The sequence below is a fragment of the Ochotona princeps genome, chromosome 27 (genome assembly GCF_030435755.1).
Source record: "Ochotona princeps isolate mOchPri1 chromosome 27, mOchPri1.hap1, whole genome shotgun sequence".
Classification (NCBI taxonomy): domain Eukaryota; kingdom Metazoa; phylum Chordata; class Mammalia; order Lagomorpha; family Ochotonidae; genus Ochotona; species Ochotona princeps.
In genome coordinates this window covers 10,473,587-10,487,858 of record NC_080858.1, presented here as the reverse complement: position 1 = coordinate 10,487,858, position 14,272 = coordinate 10,473,587, and the positions used below count along the sequence as shown (strand labels likewise).

Here is a 14,272-nt window from a genome sequence, read left to right as displayed (position 1 = left end):
CTCTTCCTTTTCATGGCATAAAAGCTGTAAAATTGTCAGTATTCTTACAAATGTTGCCTCAGTAGCCAGTAGTAACCTCTGGTACGTAAACAGAATTGGGCTGTTTCAGAGTCATGATTCCGTTCAGTAATTGTGTGCCTTGACAAATAGAAAGAAGCACATTAAGGGTACAGTTCACTTTTCACTTACCCATGGTTGGTTTAGGTGGAAAGAGAGAAACAGATTAGATATTTTAGAAACTCATTGGAATAAACAGCTGAAACTACATCACATCTTTCCTCAGAGCTGCTAGGAGAAGCAAAGTAAGACTGAATATAGTGTTTGTTCGTCTGGCTCATTCTCTAGTGAAGGGGTGGGTGCCTGAAGAAGACAGGAAGAAGAGGAAGAGATGAGATACAGGAAGAGTAAAGAACTGGAAAACTCAAGTACAGACTGTGGAGGTGGTGGCTCCTTGTTGAGACTTGTGTGATAGTCGCAAAAGTGTGCTAATGAATATGCATGACCATGGTTGGAGCATAAGCTAACCCAACAGGCACTGGGTTCCTGATTTGAATGCTTTTGCCAATTTCTAGCCAAAAGACCTGGATTTCAAAATTCATCTACTATTTAAGTCTCTCTGATTTCGCCAAATCTCAAGTTGTTTTCTTTTTCATTTTTAATACTATTCTAACTAGACTAAAGACTGTAACTGAATGTAATGTAAATGCCCTAAAAATTGCAGGGCATTATTACTGCTACCACTCACAGTCATAGCATGATTTCCTCATTCATAAAGGAGAAGAAAAATGATGATTGGAAAGATTCAATGAGACACAATCTCTCCCAGGGGTCAGCATCATGGAATAGTGGGTAAAGCCACAGCTTGAGACCTAGCATCCCATAAGGGGATCCATTTGTGTCCCAGCGGTCCACTTTCAATCAAGCTCCCCGGTAACAAACTGGGAAAGCAGCAGATGGTCCAAATACCTAGGCCACTCCTATCTTTAGGGGGGACCTGATTGAGGCCCTTGGTGTCAACCTGGTCCAGCCCTGCCACTGCAGCCAGTTGGGAGTGAACCAGCAGATCAAAGATCGCTCTCTTTAACTCTGTGAAATAAATCAATCTTTTTAAACACTGCAGTGACAAAAAGTACCTTCCAGTTTTTAATCCATATTTATAAAATAGTTTGTAACAAATGGCAGCTGGGACTGTGGCACATCTACTAAATAAAACAGCCTAACTGAAAACGTACCTCTTTTTTATTAGAGTGTCTTCATAGATAGGGTGCTCACTTGATCTTGAAGACAGAGAAGGGAAGGGGGGATCCATTTTTAGAGGCCCCAGGTTTCAAAAAGAAAATGACAATTTTGTTGCAGTTAGAGAAGCGAGTCGTACTATCCTTACAGATCATTTAAAAATGTGTGCATACAGATGTAAAGCTACAAATGGCATCACCATGGCATTTACTGTTTTTTACATATTATTGACTATTCTAGTTTTTTTTTAATTACTATCATTGTTATACTATGGAAACATCACTTTTAGAACACCTACGTCACTTTGCTTCATGAAGGGCCTTTAAACTTCCTTTGTCTTTTTGGAAAAGTACGGTGAGCATGCACTCAGACATTTATGAGGCGACAGTGTCAGATACGACACAGGCCCATGGCTGTCTGAGGGCCCACTGTGGCGTGCCCTGTGAGTCTCGTTTTATTGGACCATCCTGCACTAACTCCCCTACCAGAATGATGGGAAGAACACAAGACTCTCTGTTTGAAAACATGCACAGCTTTTCTAGGCTTGAAAATTAAACCATAAAAAGTTTACTGAAAAAAAAAAGACCCTTTAAAAAGCTCCTTAAAAACTCACACCATAATTGCTCCCCACCAAGCGTGGGCACTTGCTAGCTGCAAGTAGTGGCAATGTGACAAATGTAGCAAAACTGAAAGCGGGCTATACTAAGAGAAAGAAAAAGTCTTCCACTGGCCATCTGTGAAAACAAGGCATGTGGCCATTAAATGCAGAGGCTGTAAATACACACAAACTCCATGAAGCAAATGGCAAAAAGGACCAAACTTCAAGCTCAAACAAATCAAAATGTTTAATGCATAGTTACCACTGCTGGACGAAAACAGCGCTGATCTTTGCAGCCTGCAGACTCGGCATGTATTTCAATTAAATACCCCCAAAAAGAAGAGAAAGAGAGAAAGAAATGAAAAGACAGAGAAGAAAACCATCTGGAACAAAAGGCTATAGACAGCCTATACTCAATTTCTAGAAACAAACAGCCCCTTTAACTCGCATCAGCCTGTCGAGTGTCGACGGGAATTATTGGAAGGCTGACATACAGAGTGATGGATGGGTGATGACATAATACCTATTTGCCTTTTTGTCATGGTCTTTGAAAACGGGCTGCTTCGTGCTGATAATATTCACCAAGCGGTTTTCTTCTCCCCTCCTGTCCCATAAGAAGGGTTCTCTAGCTAAGACACTCAGAATTAAGAAGGTTTTTATGAATGAAAAACAAAAGGCAAGAAAACCAAAGGATCAAATGCCAGCTCGCACATGAAAATGCTGGTCTAGATTTTCTAATAACCAGTTGTCTCGAAAGCGGCTCCCGAGCCATATCATATCCAGAGTGTAGAGCGTCAAGTCATAAGGCAAATACGACATTTCACACTTGGTATATCCTGTTCATTAAGGCCGTAAAATAATTATATGTAAAAGGTAGAGACAAAACCATAATATATACTCAGTTTTATAAAGAGAAAAATATTAATCACTAAGTGTTACTTTACTTTGTGCTGAAGCAAATTTTAGCCAAAAGATTTAAAAGGTTTAGAAAGCCTTTTCAACAGGACCCCTCCCCCACACACGCACACACGCACGCGCAGAGCCTCTGAAGCTCTGTGGCTCTTGCACTGCTACAACGTTCTACCTGACTTGGAAAGGATTTACCTAACACACCTACCTCTTCTGTAAAGTATTCCTCTAAGCATTGAAATACCTACTTCTAATTTGACATCTCCAATTGATTTCAGCTGAAGGCAATATTTACAAACTCCATACAGAAATCATTCATTGAAGCTTCTCCCTGAATGGAGAGGCGTGTGTGTTCCTTCAGACTGACTGGTTTTTCTTTTTGTTTTTTGTTTGTGTTTTTTTTTTTTTTGGAAGCCAATCCTGTGCTTCAGAATTCCACACAGGCCCTTTTCCCGTATCTCAGGGAAGGAGCATGTGTTCGATAAGGGCAAACTAGATGCACTGTGTCAGCTTCTCAAGAGTTAAGAGTGCTCGCCCCATCCATCAGATAGCCAGTGGAGCGTCGGCGAAGAATGATGGATGTAAAATTATTACAGGGCTGCCATCCGATACACTGACTGCCATTTGTAACTAACGCTGGGAATGACACATTTTTTTTTTCATTATTAAACATCCACATTAAGTCAACACTGGTCACTGTCATCTCATGTTTGGCACTGCGTTAAAGGGGGGAAAGAGTTGACAGTGGTAGAAAAGAGGACAGTGAGCTGATGTTCCCTAGGGCCACAGCAATAGCATCCACCTGTTCACCAGTGGGCCTCGTCTGTGAGGAAGCTTAAGAACACAACAGACGCCGCCAAGAAGAGCAATGGCTGACATCACTGATTATTTAATCTAGAGATTTTCATGTAATCTCTAGAAATTTGCTTGGGATTTTTTACTGAACCTTGGAAGGAAAAAAGATGTTCTTCCAGCTATTAATTACAGATATAAATAATTTTATTTCTAAGACAGAGTTGATATGCCAGGTACACTGTAGGCAACTCCTGTTTGGTGAATCAGTTCTCTCCCTTAAGAAACAGCTGCATGCATTTCCATGCTTATTTTTGTGACATCTGTTTTACAATAAGGAAAGCAACAAGAAGTCAGTCTTAACATGCACAGAGCACGCGAGTGAATACACGAGCAAAGACTTGGCCTGTCATCAGACGCTGTCTGTCCAGTGCCCATGGTGTACCTCATTTACTCCTTTATGAACCACAGACCAGGCCAAAGGCCCTGGACAGGCAGCAACACCAGTGCCAGGGAGACAGGGAGTACAATCATAAAACAAAGACTGAAGTCTTAGAGGAGGAAGACTCATACTTTTCACCTTAACTAAAATCACCTTTTTAAAAATGGCTCAAGGATGTAAACCTATGTCCAGACAGCACCACACTGCCAGAGGAAACCATTGGGAACACCCTGCGAGGCACAGGCATAGGCAGACTTCTTACAGATGCCAGAAGCATGGGCAGTTGAAGACAAAGTAAGCTTCCCACTGAGAAGCTACTGCACAGCGAGGGCAGCAGTCAGTAATGTGGGACGGCAAGCCCCAGACTGGGGGGAATCTTAGCACTAAGAATATTCACGATCTATCAAGAGCTCCAGAAACTCAACTGTAGGAAAACAAGCAACTCTCTAAAAACATGCAAAAAGGACAGGAACAGATATTTCTCAAAAGATGAAATTGAAAAGGCTGATAACCACATGGAAAAAAAGTGCTCAGGATCCTTTGCTGTTGAGGGAAACAAGTTAAAGCTACAGTGAGGTTCCACTTAACTCCACTGGGAATGGCCTACTTACTGAAATCAGCAAACAACAACTGCGGGTGAGGATGTGGGGGTGCCCGGATCCACCGCTGGCAGGAATCTAAGCTAGTAAGACCACTTTGGAAGTTAGTATGGAACGTGCTCAGACAACTGAGGATTCACCTACCATTCAACTCAACCATCCCACCTCTGGGAATAAACCCAAAGGAAGCCTACATTCAAAAAGAATGACCTGCAGCGTTATATTTATAGCGGCACACTTAGCAATTGGAAAGACGAAGGAAATTACCCAGATGCCCATCAACAGGGGGATGGACAAAGAAACTGTGGTGTCATCTACTCCATGTAATACTGCTCAGCCATAAAGAGGAATGGAATCTTGCTGTTTTTGCAACATTTCCCAACTGTAAACCATTCTGCTTAGTGATATAAGCCAATCCCCAAAGGACACATATCTTTTGTTCTCTCCAATTTAAGACACTAATGCACAAAGTACTACCTAAACACACACACACACGAACTGTACCGGGGGATCAGCATACCAGGAAGTAAAGATACAATCTAATATGCATCTGTACTTTAAAAGTAGGACTCCCAATGAAACTTTTACATACACCTCTAAAACACAATACTAGGTTTGCTACCTTTGTCTGTTCTGTACTTATCCTATGATGATACATGTAACTGTCAGATTGTTAAACTTACACTAAACAACTATACTATAGTGACAATCTGGGATGAGATAGTGGGAGAGTGGAGTAGGCGGGAAAGGAGGAGAAGGATGACTGTACCTACAAAAAGGTATTGTGGGAATCTTTTTAAGTTAAAAAAAGGTCATAACACAAATAAGTCAGTATTGTGAGGGGAATTGTGAGAGTTTTAATGTCATCTTTAAAATGCAGCTATGGGGTTCCAGCACGGCAGCCTGGCGGCTAAAGTCCTCACCGTGCACACTCCGTGATCCCATACGGGCACTGGTTCTAATCCTGGCAGGTCCGCTTCCCATCCAGCTCCCTGCTTGTGGCCTGGGAAAGCAGTCGAGGATGGCCCAAAGCCTTGGGACCCTGCACCCGCGTGGGAGACCCGGAAGAGGCTCCTAGCTTTGGATCGTCTCAGCTCTGGCTGATGCGGCCACTTTGGGAGTGAATCAATGAATGGAAGATCTTCCTCCCTGTCTCTCCTCCTCTGTGTATATCTGACTTTCCAATTAAAAAAAAATGCTCTGGTTATGATGCACCTTTTCCTATTCAACAACCATCCTGGTCTTCATTTTCTTCCCTGTTCATATGACCTTTGACCTTAAGACATCCCCCGGTTTCAGGGAGGTGGTCAGTTCTCGAATGCTAAGGTAATCCCCATTACTCTGTCTAGTTATCTACTTTTTGCCTAGATAAGTCTGTGATCCAGTTAACGCAGGGGGATGACACATCCCCAAGTGGATGAAGACTGAACTGAGCTAACAGAACTCTCCTCCTCCTCCTCCTCCCAGAGCTCATCTGTCTGTCTGCATGTGAATTTCAAAGTCATAGCTGCAGCAACCACTGTGGAACCCAGAGGGCAGGATCAGGAGAACCCCAGTTTCCATTCTGGCATCACAGAGCTGAGCCAAGTCATTACCTTACAAGCATTAATCACTACTTGTTTGAGTGACGCTATCTCCATATTGCGGTGTGTGTAGAGAAATGCATTTCTAACATGGCAGCATCCGCACAGGCTTCCTGGGCTAAGTGCTTTGGATGGGGGGAGCTTCTGGACTGTTGGACACGTCAGGCGAACCTGCCCAGTCTCTGTTCTATGAAGCCTGCCTGGTGGGATCTAAACAGCAACAACAAAAAGAGATTTTTTTGATTTCCTGTTAGTTCCGGCTACTTCCCCATGAGGTCCAGAACCTAATATGCAGTTGATTATGTGGTTACCATTGTGTCATCTGGGCGTTCATGAAGCAGAGTGGGTGGTGGTCTACAGCAACTGTGTGAGAATCTGCTCTTTGTGACTCCCTACCTGGGAAGCTTACTTTTTTACCCTTAACACTACGACTAGTATTCTGGTGTTATCTGTAATACAGCCAAGTGGCAACAGATAATGTTATTTGAATATACAGTCTATAATTAACCAGAGATGACAATTATAAATAACACTGTGTCCCAGGGTTTCCAAGAAACCTGACACACACACACAGTTCTTGGGTATGCTGAAACACTTCCAAGAAAAGTAAAGAACTGAAAAATCTCTTAGAAGTCTTCAATTAAAATGTGTTTCAGTAAAAAAAATGACTTTCATGATGTGTTTTTTGGTACGCATCACAGGAAAAAAAACATTTGTCCCTATCTTCACACCTCTAATTGTTTGCACCGTCCAATTACAGCTTTTCTGAATTCAGGCCATCTAGTTGGGACAGCCACGTTAGCATCCCGTGATGCAAAGCAACGCTAATGTGCAAAGCTTTCTGTGCCCAAGCAGACAGGTCCCTGCCCTGGGGTTGTCGTGCTGCGGATCCTCACTGTTTGTACCCCCTTCTTCAGACTGAGAAAAGCACCAGGGTCAACTGATTAATTGTCCTCTCCCTTTTTGTTTTTTCTTCCACGTTTCCACCTCTTTCTCTGTGTTTTTATCCTTCCCCACTCTTCAACGTTTTACATAATGTCTGGGTTTATGGAATTGGGTATTAACTTTAGATAGACAAATGCCCTCCTTGTGGAATTGAAATGAATAATATCATGATGAAAATGCAACTTATAAGATGAACTTATACATTGTGACTGTTTATACATAGTCAGGTACAGAACTGATGTGGTAAGCTGAGTTGTACAGGATCCTTATTCAATTTCTGCAGGTAGGCTCACACGCTTAAAAACATCCCAACTCATAGTCAAAGTAATTTGTTCCAAACTATAGGTCATTAAGAGGCACAGGCCATATTTCTAAAATGGTTGTAGCTAATTCCAGGACACAGCACCGTGTCAAGTACATAGTGGGAGCTAATGTTGAATAAAGATGGATTAAAATATACAAATATGACAGTACCTCATTCCTGTGATTTATGCACAGATGGATGGCTCATGCAGTAGAAATGACACCGCAGCTACTTCAACAGAGAAAGCAAATCCCAAACTACATTACTACCTGCTCCAGAACTGCAATGGCCTGTTTCTTCTCAACATGTTACTAACAATAAAAGGGAAGAGCTGATACAGATCATTCAGTGGTGAGTGTTTACTTAGTCATTCTGTTACAATAATGGAACTGCTCCATTTTCATCATTTAATACCCTCACTGACAACCCCATGAAAATAAGAGACTGCATTTCAAGATGTTACTCAACTACACTGACAGTGCAGTGTAGAGAGATGTAGGAACCATGACCTTCTTTAGAACAGAGACATCTTAATTGGCCAATAGGTTTTTGGCAGTTACTACTTAAAAAAAAACAACTTTTTAAAGAGAGTGGCAGACAGAAGCCGTAGCTTTCAACACAGGCAACTTTCATTCCTGCAGCCCAAGTAGGAAGTGCGACTCCAAGAAGGTATGAAGTGAAGGAGGAACAAGACATGGAAACAAGGTCTCCAAATAATGAACAAGAATGGGACCAAGTGAAAGCGGATGGTTCCACTGCCATTACTTACACAAAAGACTGCAAAGTCAGTGGAGCCAGCATAGTCATGTGTTAGAACAACAGCTGATCTGTATTAGGGAAGATTAACTCACAGCACCATGGTAGAAGGCCTAGGATTATTTTATGTACTCCCTTTGCCTTACAAGCCGTCAGCACAATTATTGCCCTGCAATGTGAATGACTGATCTGTAACCAGAGCTAAAGAGCATGCTGCTTAGGGGCCTAGGAGCTTCATGAAGATGAATTTCCATACCATCAAAGTGCTTTTAATGGGCTCCCTGATCCAACCACAAGGCCTGTTTTGCAAGTGTATAGAACTCAGGATGAAGGCTTGCTGTCCAAAAGGATTTGGTCGGTTGTCACTTGACAATTCCCAGCCAGCACAGGGGAGGAGAAGGGGGAGATAGGTAGAGTTGTCTCTGCTTTGGAGGATTAAAAAAAAAAAAGAGAGTACAGATGCTTGCTGAATGCAACCAACTGCTGTATCCGCAGCTGAATTCAATGCGCTTAACAAATAACGGCAATTTAGCTGTGCTTGCGAGGAATAGCTTGAGTCACTCTGCATTAGCATCTGGCTGAGTGTTAAACTCATTTCTACATGGGGAGCGCAGAAAAGGAATCTCTGTTCAAGCATCCTTTCAAGAATGTTTAAATATTTGAATATAAATTCCTTTATGCTTGCTATCATTCCTTCTTAGAGCTGTCACTTTGCTTCTCCCCTTCCCTTCTGGTGCTCAGCTATAAAAATGCTGTACCCGATCTCCGTGCACCCGCGTTTCACTCCGTAGGCTGCAGGACTGCACCAACTGTATTCCGATTCACACTTTGCTTCCCCCTCTAGAGACAGGATCAATATCGTGTCTCCGTCCTAACTGTGTACCCACAGTAGCAACAGATAAAAAAGCAGCCGTGACAGGATCGCCACTACCTCCACCCCCCTTCACCTGCACCGAGCTTCTGACTGATTATACATCAAGTCCCATATAGACCCAGGCACATCCAAAAGCCATCCAAATTAGCAGTGTGCTCATTTTGGACAATTCTGTTGGGCTCCTAAGCTTCCAGCGGTGATTAACTTTCAAGTTTTTGCTAAGCTGTTCATGTTTTTTTCCCTCTTGCGTACTTGGTCCGCTTATCTAGAGGATTGTACAATGGATTGTAACTTAAAATTTCTATTCAAAACATACCAAAAGTAGTACATCATCCTGAACATCATATGACAATATTAAACATTTTTCTGAATGAAAGCCAGTAAATGCTTAGACAAAACACCTTGAAACAAATACACTTCAAGTTCACAAGTTTTGTCAGCCTCAGGTGTAATAAATAATGTCAGGGTTTTAAAAATCATACTTAGTTTTATGATGAAGTCAGAATTTCTAGTTGTGCAGTTGGCATACACTTGACATGGTGCTTTTTTATACTGGAAACATATTATAACAGGCTCAGCATCCTAAATACTTAGAATATGAGCATGGGTATCATCCAAGCTTATGCTGATTAAAGAAGATTCAACACTTTCAAATCCAGCTCATCCCCAAATACAAGTTAAGCATCTCTGTAAAGCAAAACTTTCCCTCTCAGATATTTTAAGTGCCATTTCATTTTCATACAAACTAGGGGCATAAAGAGGAATATTCATTGTCAATAAGTCTGGAGATAGGAACAGAGAATTAGAAGTCTTCCCATTTCCAGATGGTTTTGATTTTCAGAGGCACCAGGACTTCTGTGTTGACAGAGGGAATGAAGAGAGAAAGAAGTGTCATCCTTAAGGAGATCTGAAGATTAAAAGAAAAGCATTCATCCAATTTCATTCAGTGTTCCTGGAAGGTAGATTATCTGAGGAACTAACCTTTTCTGCTCGGCAGTTGTTGAGACCCAGGCTATTCACAACAGCCACCTTGCCATCAAGCACCTGCTGTTCCCGCCGAAGTTGCTCCTTCATCTGCCGAGCTTCTTGGATCGCCTTGGTGACAGCATCATGGTCATTTAAATAACCTGGAAATGAGACAGATTCGAGAATATGATCTGCACACATGCACGCAGGGGCCAATCTTTAACCATTAAGGCACTGCTCTTTTGGGTAATGGCTGGGATTGGCCATATAATAATTTCCCCACAGAATTTGTCTAAAATAAAGCAATGAATAATTGATAATGGATGATTTAAAGTCAGACAGGAACTGCTTGCCAAACACTGACAGCAAAAGCATAATATTTAAGTGAAATATGGTTGTTTCTAAATATTTGGAAATTAGCTTAAAATGTAACTTTTATGTATACATTTTAGTTCTTAGTTGAATATTTGTTTTATAGTGTAACAATTAAAACTATCTTTGATTTTTTTCATGCATAGGACATCTGAATATTAGCATAGGAGACAGGTATTGATAATTACCTGATTACTGAATCTGTTAAACTAGTAGAACAATTAACATAGACTTTGTGTGTAGCACTACTAGGTTTGTTACCATAACAGAAGCAATAAATCACTAATAATTAATTGAAAGAACATTTCCACCTAAATCCATTTCTGGAGAGTTAAAACCACAGGTGGCAGTGGTTTGCTATGGATATAAACTTGCAATAGTTCAGGGGTTAAATTGTAAGCACAGAATGTAACCAAGCACTTGTAATTGTCTGGCAAGAAACTGTGACTATTGTTAACTATAGTCACACTTAATTCACACTCTTCAGGCGGTGGTCAGATGGCCAGTTTATATGTATAACCCATGATCCAGAGTCAGTAAAAAGATATTATCAAAAGATTTCTCTTATACAGTAGCAGGTCCAAAGAACAAATGAACTTCTCATTTAATATTAACCTTCCCAGTGCCCCTCTATTTATTTAGTGCATTTTATGAGGATGACCAATACAACCTCAGGTTAGAAATCGAATAGGAAAAGTTTGTTTTGCAAATATTTAAAGTAAAGCTAATATCTCATCTCTCTCCCTATTTTTTAACAGGGGCATAAAATGGCATAAAATGAATCTGTAATATGAAATTGCCCAGAAAAGGGACTTGTTTGTGACATGAGGCTAAATCTACCCAGATCCATTGGTGAATTGTGACAGATGGAGGGACTGTGAGACAGAAGGCAGGCACTAATCGCACATAAAATGACCGGCTTGCCTCAACATGTTCCATGGATTCCAGCAAACTTTACACCCTAATCCATTTTTAGAACAAAAAACATCTGGGCCATAAATCCTCTAATCTGCCAAAACACGCTATTAAATCCCATGATTTGTTGAAAAACACTAAGATTAAAGAAAGGAAATATAAAATGGCTAACTGCCGTGTTAGGAAAGTGTTATTAATACTCTTTCTTTGTCTCAATTATAAATGTTCTGGTACTAAAGAGCCTTGTCTAATCATGTCAGATTACACATCCTTGTTGTATTGCTAGGCTCTTCTCTCTGATCTGCTGATTGCCAGAAAGAAAAGGGGGGTGGAGAGTATTTCCTCGCTGCTTAAATATTTCTATTGAAGAAACTGATGTCACATTACAGTTGTGCTTCAGCACTGGAAGACTTCCTAATGATCCATGCCCTTCCCCCTCTCACTGTACATGGGCTAAACTGGGTCCTCTGTGCTCTCGGGGCCTAAAGTGGAAGTTCCCTTCAACTTTGTCCAGCTGAAGGGTAAAGGAACGGCTAAACTCACTGAAGTTTATACAAAGATCAAAACACCTCTGTTCATTATAAACACAATATGCCTTGGAAACAACTGGTCAGACCCGGGGTATTTAGCGCTAGTATTGACTCTAAAAGGTGATTATATTTAATCTTCTGTTATCCTCAGCATTCCAACTTGGATATTCAGAACAACTTTCTTAAACTTCACTCTGTCCGTGAACAGTAACTTTCTAGGAAGAATTACAGCTTTGCTGACAGTGATGAGGTTGGACCTCCAGAAATTCAGCCTTGATTTTCCTGTCCTGCATCCTGGAGTCATGGTTTGTTTCTGTGCCTGTTTGTTTAGCATCTCCAGAGCACAAACACATTGAAATGGACTGGCACATGGTGCTGAATAAAAGCACGGATTCTTCAGGCATTTTAAGGACTGCCAAAATAACATTGTGTAGGAAAATGATAAATATAGATGCAAGAGGAATGTAAATTATTATGGAAGAGAACTCCAGACATGGTCTACAAAGGCTATTTAGGTTCTGAGGTATGCGTGTGCAGGTATAGGAGGCGTTCTTTTAAAATGAACATTGTTTTTAGAGATACTTGACTTTTAATCATAGTGTGATAGGGAATTCTAACAATCACAACTGCTGCGAAGAAACATAAGCCAGTTACGCGCTACACAGTTCAATCCTAATGGGGTTGTTGGCGGGTCTCGCCATGATCATTATTCCCATTTCCCTTTGGATGCCCACTGTCTCAGCAAAGGGTCTCACCCCAGATTTTGCAAAGACAATACTAACCTTTCTGCTCCCATCCCAACTCCTAGTCACTTTAAATATTCATTTGCATCCATTTTCTCCTGTCCTTTAAGAAACGAGTGTTCCTACTTGCAGTCAATGCAAACTCTCCTGTTCTGCGCGTTTAGTCCTAGGATATGTGCTTCTCCCTTTCACCCCTACTCCCTTCCAGATCTCTACCATCTCCAACACTTCCTCTGACTAGACAACGGGTGCTCACTCTTACCCTCACTTTTGGTCTGTCTGTCTGTTTCGCTTGTTGTCCTTTCTAAGTCAGACTACTCAAAGTCACTGTCTCATTCTCTTCTCACTCTCCAGTTCTCACTGCATTCTTACCTCTGTTTCCCTTGGACTTCTGGTTGGCTCTGTAGTGAGTGGGTACTTTACTTCCCCTGCAAAATGATAGGACTGACCATGCTGTCATGCTGGGACCCCCTCCTTTTATGTGTTTCTCATCACAGAACTAGTCCTCCCTCCTTCATCTTCACGTCCCGCTCCGTGATCCTTTCTTCACGTTACAGTGCAGTCTTAGGTTCTGATCATCAGAAAAAGTGTGTGATTTGCAGTTAGCAAGAAAGTTGTACCTCTGTCATATGCTGACTGCTGAAGCTATCTTTTTATCTTTCCAAGTCTCAGCTGTCTTGCTGGTGACATGGAGGTTACTGTCACTAGATAACACAGATGTTGTCTATATTAACAGTCACTTAGCATAATACATGGCCCACGAATGTTTTTCATTAACTAGCACTTTATAAAGTGGTATAGCACTTTATAGCAAAGTAAGTAGAACTTGGGGACTGGATTCAGACTCATTTCCAGTTAGGAATCTACCTCTTGGAAAGAGTGATAGCTGGCAAGTTATAATACATAAACTAAGTTTCTATTTTCCTCAACTTTAAAATAAATGTAAGATTGCTTGAAAGAATTAGATGCACTGGGTATTTGCAGAGACAGTAAGAATCACTCTCCTTTTGGTTAGACTCCTCATTCACTACTTTTGTTACCTGGCTTTCACCATAACTATACCCTGTGCCTCTGATCATTTGGGAAGAAAGAAGGAAGAGATGTTGGACAGAGAAGAAGGCTATGGTTTACAGAGGCAAAGATTGGAGTTCTGCATGTATGAGCAGGGAATACGAGCGGTTTTAGAAGCCACTAGAGACCAGGAAGAGGCACAGAACAGCCCATCTCATGGAACCTCCTAAGGGAACCAGCTCCACTGAGGCCTGGCCCTCAAACCTGTGCCCTCCAGGATAGTGGCAGGACACATTTTTGTTTGAAGTCACCTGTTATCCTCGCCTTATTAAACCAGCAGACCACTTCCAGTCTTAGAAGGTCCTCCTATGAACTGTGGGCGCTCTCTGGGATTATAGGGTAAGTACAGTTTGCTGCAAACCTTTCCAGATTTCTAGACACACGTATCTTTCCACTAAGCCTCTCTACTTGAATGTCCCATGACTCCTGGAATACAGCGTATCTACCACAGAATCTGTTGCCTTCTCATCACCTCTGTCTGCTCTCTCTGCATCCCACAGACCTCCTCACTTGCCTGTCCAGTCACTGGGGAGTCATCTAGCTCATCTCAGAGACAACCAGCAGCCATGCACTGGCAAGTTCACCTCTTCCTGAGCGCTCATATGTGCTTCTGCATCCCCCTGGGCCCCACAACATG

General features: G+C 41.7%; 1 protein-coding gene across 9 annotated transcripts in view; it reads right to left on the bottom strand.

The window, feature by feature from the left end:
* The window catches only part of SOX5 (SRY-box transcription factor 5), a 569,607-nt gene that overhangs the window by 18,014 nt on the left and 537,321 nt on the right, over positions 1-14,272 (bottom strand). For all 9 annotated transcript variants that reach the window (XM_058655909.1, XM_058655908.1, XM_058655911.1 and 6 more), the window contains one exon: positions 10,020-10,165. In XM_058655909.1, coding sequence (XP_058511892.1) covers positions 10,020-10,165 — 146 coding nt within the window. The remainder of the gene's footprint in view (positions 1-10,019; positions 10,166-14,272) is intronic.